A 12,926-nucleotide genomic window follows, 5' to 3' on the forward strand; every position below is an offset into this window, starting at 1 on the left:
GGATGGGTCTATGAAAGATGAGGTGAATCATAGAATTGATGAGGGGAAAAGGGTGAGTGGTGCACTTAGGAGTCTGTGGAGACAAAGAACTTTGTCCTTGGAAGCAAAGAGGGGAATGTATGAGAGTATAGTTTTACCAACGTTCTTATATGGGTGTGAAGCATGGGTGATGAATGTTGCAGTGAGGAGAAGGCTGGAGGCAGTGGAGATGTCATGTCTGAGGGCAATGTGTGGTGTGAATATAATGCAGAGAATTCGTAGTTTGGAAGTTAGGAGGAGGTGCGGGATTACCAAAACTGTTGTCCAGAGGGCTGAGGAAGGGTTGTTGATGTGGTTCGGACATGTAGAGAGAATGGAGCGAAACAGAGTGACTTCAAGAGTGTATCAGTCTGAAGTGGAAGGAAGGCAGGGTAGGGGTCGGCCTAGGAAAGGTTGGAGGGAGGGGGTAAAGGAGGTTTTGTGTGCGAGGGGCTTGGACTTCCAGCAGGCATGCGTGAGCGTGTTTGATAGGAGTGAATGGAGACAAATGGTTTTTAATACTTGACGTGCTGTTGGAGTGTGAGCAAAGTAACATTTATGAAGGGGTTCAGGGAAACCGGCAGGCCGGACTTGAGTCCTGGAGATGGGAAGTACAGTGCCTGCACTCTGAAGGAGGGGTGTTAATGTTGCAGTTTAAAAACTGTAGTGTAAAGTACCCTTCTGGAAAGACAGTGATGGAGTGAATGATGGTGAAAGTTTTTCTTTTTCGGGCCACCCTGCCTTGGTGGGAATCGGCAAGTGTGATAATAAATAATAAAATAAATAAATACAGTGGGCCAGTGAGCTACGATGTTAATTCATTCCAGAAGATACACTGTACATCAAACCCCAAAATATATAGTTTTACAGTAATTCATTTCAAGACCCCAGAAGTGTGAGATTAACAATACGGTTAATTATTTTATTTTTTTATTATCACACCGGCCGATTCCCACCAAGGCAGGGTGGCCCGAAAAAGAAAAACTTTCACCATCATTCACTCCATCACTGTCTTGCCAGAAGGGTGCTTTACACTACAGTTTTTAAACTGCAACATTAACACCCCTCCTTCAGAGTGCAGGCACTGTACTTCCCATCTCCAGGACTCAAGTCCGGCCTGCCGGTTTCCCTGAATCCCTTCATAAATGTTACTTTGCTCACACTCCAACAGCACGTCAAGTATTAAAAACCATTTGTCTCCATTCACTCCTATCAAACACGCTCAAGCATGCCTGCTGGAAGTCCAAGCCCCTCGCACACAAAACCTCCTTTACCCCCTCCCTCCAACCCTTCCTAGGCCGACCCCTACCCCGCCTTCCTTCCACTACAGACTGATACACTCTTGAAGTCATTCTGTTTCGCTCCATTCTCTCTACATGTCCGAACCACCTCAACAACCCTTCCTCAGCCCTCTGGACAACAGTTTTGGTAATCCCGCACCTCCTCCTAACTTCCAAACTACGAATTCTCTGCATTATATTCACACCACACATTGCCCTCAGACATGACATCTCCACTGCCTCCAGCCTTCTCCTCGCTGCAACATTCATCACCCACGCTTCACACCCATATAAGAGCGTTGGTAAAACTATACTCTCATACATTCCCCTCTTTGCCTCCAAGGACAAAGTTCTTTGTCTCCACAGACTCCTAAGTGCACCACTCACTCTTTTTCCCTCATCAATTCTATGATTCACCTCATCTTTCATAGACCCATCCGCTGACACGTCCACTCCCAAATATCTGAATACGTTCACCTCCTCCATACTCTCTCCCTCCAATCTGATATTCAATCTTTCATCACCTAATCTTTTTGTTATCCTCATAACCTTACTCTTTCCTGTATTCACCTTTAATTTTCTTCTTTTGCACACCCTACCAAATTCATCCACCAATCTCTGCAACTTCTCTTCAGAATCTCCCAAGAGCACAGTGTCATCAGCAAAGAGCAGCTGTGACAACTCCCACTTTGTGTGTGATTCTTTATCTTTTAACTCCACGCCTCTTGCCAAGACCCTCGCATTTACTTCTCTTACAACCCCATCTATAAATATATTAAACAACCACGGTGACATCACACATCCTTGTCTAAGGCCTACTTTTACTGGGAAAAAATTTCCCTCTTTCCTACATACTCTAACTTGAGCCTCACTATCCTCGTAAAAACTCTTCACTGCTTTCAGTAACCTACCTGCTACACCATACACTTGCAACATCTGCCACATTGCCCCCCTATCCACCCTGTCATACGCCTTTTCCAAATCCATAAATGCCACAAAGACCTCTTTAGCCTTATCTAAATACTGTTCACTTATATGTTTCACTGTAAACACCTGGTCCACACACCCCCTACCTTTCCTAAAGCCTCCTTGTTCATCTGCTATCCTATTCTCCGTCTTACTCTTAATTCTTTCAATTATAACTCTACCATACACTTTACCAGGTACACTCAACAGACTTATCCCCCTATAATTTTTGCACTCTCTTTTATCCCCTTTGCCTTTATACAAAGGAACTATGCATGCTCTCTGCCAATCCCTAGGTACCTTACCCTCTTCCATACATTTATTAAACAATTGCACCAACCACTCCAAAACTATATCCCCACCTGCTTTTAACATTTCTATCTTTATCCCATCAATCCCGGCTGCCTTACCCCCTTTCATTTTACCTACTGCCTCACGAACTTCCCTCACACTCACAACTGGCTCTTCCTCACTCCTACAAGATGTTATTCCTCCTTGCCCTATACACGAAATCACAGCTTCCCTATCTTCATCAACATTTAACAATTCCTCAAAATATTCCTTCCATCTTCCCAATACCTCTAACTCTCCATTTAATAACTCTCCTCTCCTATTTTTAACTGACAAATCCATTTGTTCTCTAGGCTTTCTTAACTTGTTAATCTCACTCCAAAACTTTTTCTTATTTTCAACAAAATTTGTTGATAACATCTCACCCACTCTCTCATTTGCTCTCTTTTTACATTGCTTCACCACTCTCTTAACCTCTCTCTTTTTCTCCATATACTCTTCCCTCCTTGCATCACTTCTACTTTGTAAAAACTTCTCATATGCTAACTTTTTCTCCCTTACTACTCTCTTTACATCATCATTCCACCAATCGCTCCTCTTCCCTCCTGCACCCACTTTCCTGTAACCACAAACTTCTGCTGAACACTCTAACACTACATTTTTAAACCTACCCCATACCTCTTCGACCCCATTGCCTATGCTCTCATTAGCCCATCTATCCTCCAATAGCTGTTTATATCTTACCCTAACTGCCTCCTCTTTTAGTTTATAAACCTTCACCTCTCTCTTCCCTGATGCTTCTATTCTCCTTGTATCCCATCTACCTTTTACTCTCAGTGTAGCTACAACTAGAAAGTGATCTGATATATCTGTGGCCCCTCTATAAACATGTACATCCTGAAGTCTACTCAACAGTCTTTTATCTACCAATACATAATCCAACAAACTACTGTCATTTCGCCCTACATCATATCGTGTATACTTATTTATCCTCTTTTTCTTAAAATATGTATTACCTATAACTAAACCCCTTTCTATACAAAGTTCAATCAAAGGGCTCCCATTATCATTTACACCTGGCACCCCAAACTTACCTACCACACCCTCTCTAAAAGTTTCTCCTACTTTAGCATTCAAGTCCCCTACCACAATTACTCTCTCACTTGGTTCAAAGGCTCCTATACATTCACTTAACATCTCCCAAAATCTCTCTCTCTCCTCTGCATTCCTCTCTTCTCCAGGTGCATACACGCTTATTATGACCCACTTCTCGCATCCAACCTTTACTTTAATCCACATACTTCTTGAATTTACACATTCATATTCTCTTTTCTCCTTCCATAACTGATCATTTAACATTACTGCTACCCCTTCCTTTGCTCTAACTCTCTCAGATACTCCAGATTTAATCCCATTTATTTCCCCCCACTGAAACTCTCCTACCCCCTTCAGCTTTGTTTCGCTTAGGGCCAGGACATCCAACTTCTTTTCATTCATAACATCAGCAATCATCTGTTTCTTGTCATCCGCACTACATCCACGCACATTTAAGCAACCCAGTTTTATAAAGTTTTTCTTCTTCTCTTTTTTAGTAATTGTATACAGGAGAAGGGGTTACTAGCCCATTGCTCCCGGCATTTTAGTCGCCTCATACGACACGCATGGCTTACGGAGGAAAGATTCTTTTCCACTTCCCCATGGACAATAGAAGAAATAAAAAAGAACAAGAGCTATTTAGAAAAAGGAGAAAAACCTAGATGTATGTATATATATATATGCATGTGCGTGTCTGTGAAGTGTGACCAAAGTGTTAGTAGGAGTAGCAAGATATCCCTGTTATCTTAGCGTGTTTATGAGACAGAAAAAGAAACCAGCAATCCTACCATCATGCAAAACAATTACAGGTTTTTGTTTCACAGTCATCTGGCAGGACGGTAGTACTTCCCTGGGTGGTTGCTGTCTACCAACCTACTACCTATTCTACCAACCTACTACGGTTGATGTGCCCAACAAACAACAAAGAAAAATCTGGGTAGACACCCAGATTCCTCACTGATCTCACAAGCAGCAAACTGACAGTACCACAGTCAAAGGCATCAAAATCTCCAGTCAATACTCACCTTAGACTTCCACTAGCAATCAAAATCTGTTTTATCTTTACTTAGTTTCAATTTTCTATTTGTCATCCAAGTCCAAATATTTAACAAGAGAGAACTAAAGTAGTATAGTTTTGCAGCCTCCATATTCAGAACCCAGATGCAGACTTGTATACTGTCAGCATTAAAATGATAGTCAACCCCATGGGTACCCATCAGTAAGGCTAAGCCACTAACAAACAGCAAACAATATCGGTCCAAGAACAGAGACCTGAGGAATGCCATAACGTAAAGAAGACAGCTCAGATGTAGAATCATTTGACTACTACTTGATATGACTGACCAGAAAGATACTGCCTACAATTTTTTTTTTTCAAAGCCTGAAGTGATGCGATAAGATGCTAGACATAACAATATTTATCATACAATACCTTGAAATTTTCTTCCAGTGCAGCAGAAGTTTTACCAAGCTCTTTAACCTGTGCAGTGTACTGCTGTGAAAGCTCTCTGTGTCGTATCTTCTCAACCTTCTTAGTACGATAGGCAGTGCGAAGCTGGTTGTATTTTGCCTAAGTTGATGGTTTAAAAGCAAAAAATTAATTATGCATTCTTACTAAAGAGAAACAGATACAATGATACTTAAACAGCAGTATAAAAACACTTGTAACTAGAGCAAATAGTAAGCATAGCATAAGCTAAGTGAAGGTAAAGATGTCTGCTTTATTTTGACATCTTATATTGTCACTTAACATAAACAGCATCTGTCATTATCTCAGTGCATAAAAAATTATTTCACTGTCCTCAAAATGAGTTAATCATGCCTAAATACATTGAATTCAAATAAATTCAAGAGATTCCAATATCAAGTGGCTCCATAGGAGCAAAATGAAAAATATATTTAAAACAAAAGAAAAAATTGTGAAATAAAGCTATACAACTGCACATAATTATTTGTCTTCAACATCTCTAATACTGTCTATGACAAGCCATTTACCTTAGTAAAGCATCGAGTGGTTGTTGCATATCTTACTGAACACTGGCTGGCAGACTTACTAACAGATTTATTTACTAACAAAAAATTATGAAACTGACAATATTTCAGTCCATTCCAAACCATCATTAGGATGAACCAAAATGTCATTTGAGTTTCATCTCTAATTTTGGTTTAGTTGTGAAATGCTCCAAAAACAGTATTACAACTTTTATTCTCTGGTGGGTTTTATTTGCCTTCATCCAGTGATAATGATCATGATAAAGTAAACTACAGTGATTCAGTCTACTCTATATTCTCCTTCTACACTGGCTATAACTTACCTTATTTAAATAAAATATGTATATGTTTATCCCATCCCTTTTGCTCTTACTGTATCTGTTTACCAAATAAGGTTGTTGACACATTAATTAAACTTTCTAGCTGTATAAGTGTCTTTTATATTCATGACCACTGTAGATATGTGCTAAAACATTATAAACTGATACATTACAAAGTGAAACAATCTTTTACAGAACTAGTAATGTTATCACAAATATTGCTTTTTGACCACTAGTAGTAGTAGTTTGCATTTCTAGTTAAAAAGTGGGCCAGACAGCTTTATGCTGTATAATAATTCAACTGTTTGTATGTATTGTCTAGCTTACACAAGGTGTAAGTCATAGCCTCATCTGATATTTGACACAAAATCAACCATTATACAGCTTTCCTTTGCAACAGAATTTTATTTGAAACACTTGAGGCAAACCTGCAGAGCTTCATGTGCTTCGATTGTTTCCCGAATACTGCGCTGGAGAATCAAAATACGTGCAGAGCTCTCATGATCAGCAGCTTCCAGTAAGCGTGACCGCAGTTGCTCCTGCTGCAGCTGGCCCTGAAATATGAAATCCCATATTCCTACTGACACTTATTTAACTCCTAATGATTTTTTTTTTTTTTAACAAACTGTCCATATCCCACCAAGACAGGGTGACCTAAAAAGAAAAGCGAAAGTTTCTCTTTCTAAATTTAGTAATGTATACAGGAGAAGGGGTTACTAGCCCCTTGCTCCTGGCATTTTAGTCGCCTCTTACGACATGCATGGCTTATGGAGGAAGAATTCTGTTCCACTTCCCCACTTTCTATTTTACTTTAAAATTAAAACATATTCCTTAAACTGCTTCTACACATTCTACTTAATTACTCTGCACTGCCAGCTACTCTATCTCTTCTTATCTGTAGCATCTCTGACCTTCTTCCCATATTTTCATCACAGTGCCCTGTGGCCTGGTGGCAAAAGTTCACTTCACATGGTGAAGGTCCGGGTTCGATTCCCGGCTAAGGGTTGGAAACATTGGACGTGTTCACCCATCAGTAAAATGGGCACCTGGGTGTTAGTCAACTGGTGTGGCTCACTTCCTGGGACAAAACTGATCTAATTTGCCAAAAATGCTCTGCATAACAAGTGGCTTTCTATAGAGTAGTTTGTCATTGATGTCAGCTAGGCCTGTATACTCTGTACATGTTTTTTTTTTTTTTTCAACAAGTTGGCCGTCTCCCACCGAGGCAGGGTGACCCAAAAAAAAAAAGAAAATCCCCAAAAAGAAAATACTTTCATCATTCAACACTTTCACATCACTCACACATAATCACTGTTTTAGCAGAGGTGCTCAGAACACAACAGTTTAGAAGCATATACGTATAAAGATACACAACATATCCCTCCAAACTGCTCATATCCCGAACCCCTCCTTTAGAGTGCAGGCATTGTACTTCCCATTTCCAGGACTCAAGTCCGGCTATATAAAAATAACCGGTTTCCCTGAATCCCTTCACCAAATATTACCCTGCTCACACTCCAACAGATCGTCAGGTCCCAAATACCATTCATCTCCATTCACTCCTATCGAACATGCTCATGCATGCCTGCTGGAAGTCCAAGCCCCTCGCCCACAAAACCTCCCTTACCCCTTCCTTCCAACCTTTTTGAGGACGACCCCTACCCCACCTTCCTTCTCCTACAGATTTAAATGCTCTCCATGTCATTCTACTTTGATCCATTCTCTCTAAATGACCAAACCACCTCAACAACCCCTCTTCAGCCCTCTGACTAATACTTTTATTAACTCCACACCTTCTCCTAATTTCCACACTCCGAATTTTCTGCATATTTACACCACACATTGCCCTTAGACAGGACATCTCCACTGCCTCCAACCGCTTCCTCGCTGCTGCATTCACAACCCAAGCTTCACACCCATATAAGAGTGTTGGTACTACTATACTTTCATACATTCCCTTCTTTGCCTCCATAGATAACATTTTTTGACTCCACATATACCTCAATGCACCACTCGCCTTTTTTCCCTCATCAGTTCTATGATTAACCTCATCCTTCATAAATCCATCCGCCGACACGTCAACTCCCAAGTATCTGAAAACATTCACTTCTTCCATACTCCTCCCCAATTTGATATCCAATTTTTCTTTATCTAAATCATTTGATACCCTCATCACCTTACTCTTTTCTATGTTCACTTTCATGTACTTGTAGTAAATAAAGACATTATTATTATAAGGAATATGTATTCATTTTAAGTTTGAAATGTTCTCTTCTGAATTCACAAGTATGTACTTCTAAAAGATACGAGACTGCAAAACTTCAGTAAGTATGACATACCTTTCAGTATGTGTATAAACCCTGCAAATAACCCCCCCCGGCTGTATGTGCAACTAATCTCTGTATGCAGAACAAATGTGGATTCCTTACCTAGCTAAACAAAAAAGTATAAAATTCATACAAAACAGTTTAACTGATCAAATAATCTGTTTTTCTTATTCAACAGGTTACAACGAACAAAACCCATGAAACAAACCTTGAGACGAGTAACTGTTTCCAGCCAGTATCGTTCTCCTCTCACATGGACCGGTTCACTCTTAGCAGCCACACCAGAAACAGGCGCTGAGCAAATCTGTTCCCTCATCTTTTCCAACTGGGTTTCTGCTCTCTAATATGCATGATTTTTTACACAATTATTCAAAAATTTTATTTTTACCCTACCAAATTTTACTAATACAGTGGTACCCCAAGTTTTGTACAGCTCCCAACTCGAACAATTATTTAAGTGTATTATTGTAAGTGCTTTTGTAAGTGTATTTTTGGGGGTCTGAAATGGACTAATCTAATTTACATTATTCCTCATGGGAACAAATTCGTTCAGTAACAGCACTCGAACAGCCTTCTGGAACGAATTATGTACGAAACTCGTGGTACCACTGTATAGCACAGTCTAGCAGATAAATATTACTAATAAAAGATCCTTTCAAATGATGCACACCCAAGACTGTACAGAAAAATAGGCAAGGTTCAATTGCATTAATCTAGAAGGATATCACCAATCTCCTGTACTAGCATATCTCATGGAAACCAAACATGCCACTTCTGTTTAGTTTGGTAAAGAGCAACTATCTAGAAGAGTACTACCCTCCTGTCACATGAGTAGAAATGGAAGCTCCTAAAATCTTTTGTGCTCTGGCAAGATAGCCAGTTTTCATTTTTACCTTTGTGCCACATGAACTTTTAGATATCAGGTAAATCTTATTGCATCCTACTTTCAGTCACTATACAATTATCTTAATCTTCCACTCTGCTTTTTAACACTTTTTCAAGTGGTAAGATTTATCTGACAATTGTGTGTGGTAAAAGTGGGTTCGAATCTTTTCCTCAGAGCCATGCAAGTCTTAATAAAACTGCCTCAAACAAAGTGACAGTTAGCACTTTTTTTAAACATGTCATAACTATTGTAGAAGCAAAAATTAAATTTTGAAGTTTTATAGTGTGAATGGATGTAGTAGTGATGTTCGGAAAGTGATAAGTGTTTATGTTATGAATGAAAGGAAGCTGAATACCCTAGCACTAGTCAAAAAGAGATCAGAGTTTGACTAGAAAGGAAATAAATAAGGTTCATCAAAGGGTAAGAGCTACAGTAGACATAAAAGTATAGTTTAATGAGAAGGATAGAAGAGCATAAGTGCTTAAATTCAAATCTCTTGCAGTATAAAATAAAAGTGAGGTGTGAGGAGATGTAACAAGCTGTGTTTATGAAACTAGAGGGAAATGAAATACAGAGGAGACATATGGTAGAGCCCCTGTATCGACTGATTTGGTATCCGCAGTTTCAGTTATCCATGGTTTACTGTGGCCCAAAAATACCTCTTAATTTTGCATAATAATGGCCCAAAGCACAAAAGTATAAAAGGTGACAGGTCTTCAATGTCTAATGAAACAGTGATGTGTTTCCCATCAGTAAAAAAAAATGACAATTCTCCACTTACTGTGCAGAATTTATAATTAAACTTCATAATAGATATGTATAAGACTCATACAATGGGTTTGCTACTATCCACAGCAGGTCCTCGTAATGTATCCATCACGGATATGGGGGGGTCCTACTGTATATTGTGGCAAGTGTTAAATTGAAGTTTAAGGATTTTAAACATAGTGAGACACTATTTGCTTCATAAAAATTGAGGCACACTGTTATGGAAAGCATAGTAGGAAGAATTAGTGTCAGATGTGAATGAAAATAGATGACCTTTAATTAAGCAATTAAATGTATTTAGCTTATTAATGTACGTATAACCATATATAAGTACACTCACACCCAGCCTTCACACTGTCAAGGATTAAACTTGAGCTATAATACCAAACTTTCTTTCAACTTAATATCTGCATATAGAATTTTGATCCCTTACTTTTCTCACAACATGCTTTCTGATAAATTGAAAATGATGTACAGTAATTACGAATATGATTAGCATTAAAAAGCTCACTCCAATATTCAATACCTTTCTTTCATCTTTTTCATTCTGAAGTTGTTCCTGTCCTTTCCTGAGTTCATTCTGCAGAATTTCTAGTTTTCTATCAGCTTCCATCAGCCTCTCCCACTGACTGACATTACCGTCTTGAATGGCCCTGAAATCGGTAGACTTTTTTTCAAGTTCATTTTGAGTATTTTTTAATTCAACTGACTTCTTGTCATTCTCATTTTCAAGGGCAGTTACCTGACTTTTCAATGCGTCAATCTGTGGAGTTTATACATAGTTTTAAATAATGTCAAAAAAAAAAAAAAAACATATATAGCCATAACCAACTACTATATACAGTATATGCAAATACAAGTACAGTGATACCTCACATATCTGGTCTGCCATTATCCGAACCTCACCAATATCCAAACAGGCCCTGGGAAAGGGCAAAATTCTAAAATTACCGAAACATCCAAACAGCTGTTCGGATACAGCAGAAGGCTGAATCAAAACTTGGCACACACTTTAGCGTATCGGTTGGCCACTAGGAGCCGTGCTCTTCGCCACCCATTGTTCTCAGTCCCACTATTGTCTCCTAACTGAACAGGTGTGCATAATGGTGGTGCAGTCCAGAAGCGAGTTTGTGGCCTTTGTGGGGGTTCCACTCCTCCTTTTAGCATTATTACTGTTGTGTCTTGTCCTAGCTATCTTGTGTATGGCACCAAAGAGGGCCAAGAATGTGCTTACTCCAGAAAAAAAAAAAGAGGGAAATACTGTCGCACGTGGATGCAGGTTTGTCCAACACACGACTTACGGCTGAGTATAATTTGGCAAAGTCGACCCTCTGTGATATCAAGAAGGCTCATGATAAGATTATGGCCTACACAAGTGAGTTTTCTGATGCCTCAAAAACTGGAAAAAGTGTTGAAAGAAAAGCGACGGTGAAGCCACAGAGCTTGGAACTCGATCAGTGAGTGATGAAGTGGTACTTACAACAACTTGGTAGTGGTATGATGGTTTGTGGTGCCAAACTTAAAATGGCTGCAGAAAAATTCAGCAAGCAGATTGGTCTATCAGACATCAAGGTATCTGAGGGCTGGCTCTTCCATTTTAAGTTGCGCCATGGACTGAGCAGAAAAAAGGTGTATGTGCAATCTCTGATGGATGCAGAGATTGCAGAATCGGTGTTGCACCCGGAACATTCCAAAAGTGACAACGATGATGATCCAGTGCCTCCAAGACCAAAAATTTCAGCAGCAAGGGCAGGTGTCGAAACACTTTTGAAGTACATGTATTTGGAGCATCCTCTGTCCACAGCCCATTTGAAAAGTTAGGATCCTGTGGTTTGTGAAATCCAGGAGGCTGTTATTTGAGCCCAGTGTGTCTGGTCCCACCGCCAGACGACGTTGGACTCATTTTTTAAACCTACATTGCCTTCGCTAATGGAGATATGATGGTACAGCTGCGCATTTTTTCCCCCATCATGTATCTGGAATTTCCGTGTTTCCGAACCAGTTTCGGTCGATATAGTTCAGATATGAGAGGTATCGCTGTACCGTGAACATTGCTGAAGAAGTCCTGAGTACAGACTCTTCAGAATCAGAATCAGAAGGGACTCACAGGTAAAGACCCACTAGAGGCGAGGGGAAAGTGGGGATAGGTGAAGAATAGGTGGGGAGAGGAAAAGAATAAAGAAGTCGGGGCGAAACCCAACCGCAAGGCATTGCAAAGCATTAAATAGGGCATTAAAATAGTCATGTACAGCTGCATGTGTTGCTGCTCTCTGTACACTTCTTGACAGTGATGCAACAGCAGATCAGCACAGCACAATAGTCTGGCTCAGAATGCTCCGCATGAATCCAGATTCTTCTTATTTCAAGTTTGTGCCTCTATGCGGGTTTCATCCTAAAATATATACTGTACTGGTATACAATGAACCCTCATTTTTCGTAAGCATTGGAAGTTGTAACTTTCGAAAATCGTAACTTTTTTCGTCAAAATACTGACTCGCAAATAGCCATTTGTCCCAGACGGGTACACACGGCCCCGAGCAGCCCCACATTCCACTCACAGCCAGTGTGCCATTGTTTATCAGCATGTGAGGGCGATCCCATGCGTTCATACGATACATTTCATAATATTCCATTCATTTTAGTGCTTGCAACTGATAAATAAGCCACCATGGCCCCAATGAAAGCTCCTAGTGCCAGGCCTTTGGTAAAGATGGTGATAAACACGATAGGATTCAAGAAAGAACTCGTAGCAAAGTACAAAAGTGGAGGAGGAAGAGAGAGGGGAGAATGTACCTTCTTCAGTGATTCTAAGATATGTACGATACTAAAGCAGCAGGAGTCGATAAAGGCTATAGCGCCAGCCAGCCATTAAGTGTAACATCAACAGTGTAGCAAGCAAAGTAAGCGATTAATCAATAGAAAAAGAACAGCACGAACCTAACTCCTCCAATGTTGTTGGAGTTATATAGGGCTACTGAGAACA

General features: G+C 39.9%; 1 protein-coding gene across 5 annotated transcripts in view; it reads right to left on the minus strand.

Annotated features, from left to right (window-relative positions):
- LOC128693486 (putative leucine-rich repeat-containing protein DDB_G0290503) overlaps positions 1 to 12,926 on the minus strand; it is an 89,212-nt gene that overhangs the window by 31,811 nt on the left and 44,475 nt on the right. For 4 of the 5 annotated variants that reach the window (XM_070097378.1, XM_070097379.1, XM_070097380.1 and 1 more), the window contains 4 exons: positions 10,470 to 10,706; positions 8,498 to 8,629; positions 6,391 to 6,516; positions 5,083 to 5,220 (listed from right to left, as the gene is read on the minus strand). In XM_070097378.1, the coding sequence (XP_069953479.1) occupies positions 5,083 to 5,220; positions 6,391 to 6,516; positions 8,498 to 8,629; positions 10,470 to 10,706 (633 nt within the window). The remainder of the gene's footprint in view (positions 1 to 5,082; positions 5,221 to 6,390; positions 6,517 to 8,497; positions 8,630 to 10,469; positions 10,707 to 12,926) is intronic. The other variant, XM_070097381.1, reaches the window with a different exon arrangement.

Source organism: Cherax quadricarinatus, chromosome 57, assembly GCF_038502225.1.
Source record: "Cherax quadricarinatus isolate ZL_2023a chromosome 57, ASM3850222v1, whole genome shotgun sequence".
Classification (NCBI taxonomy): domain Eukaryota; kingdom Metazoa; phylum Arthropoda; class Malacostraca; order Decapoda; family Parastacidae; genus Cherax; species Cherax quadricarinatus.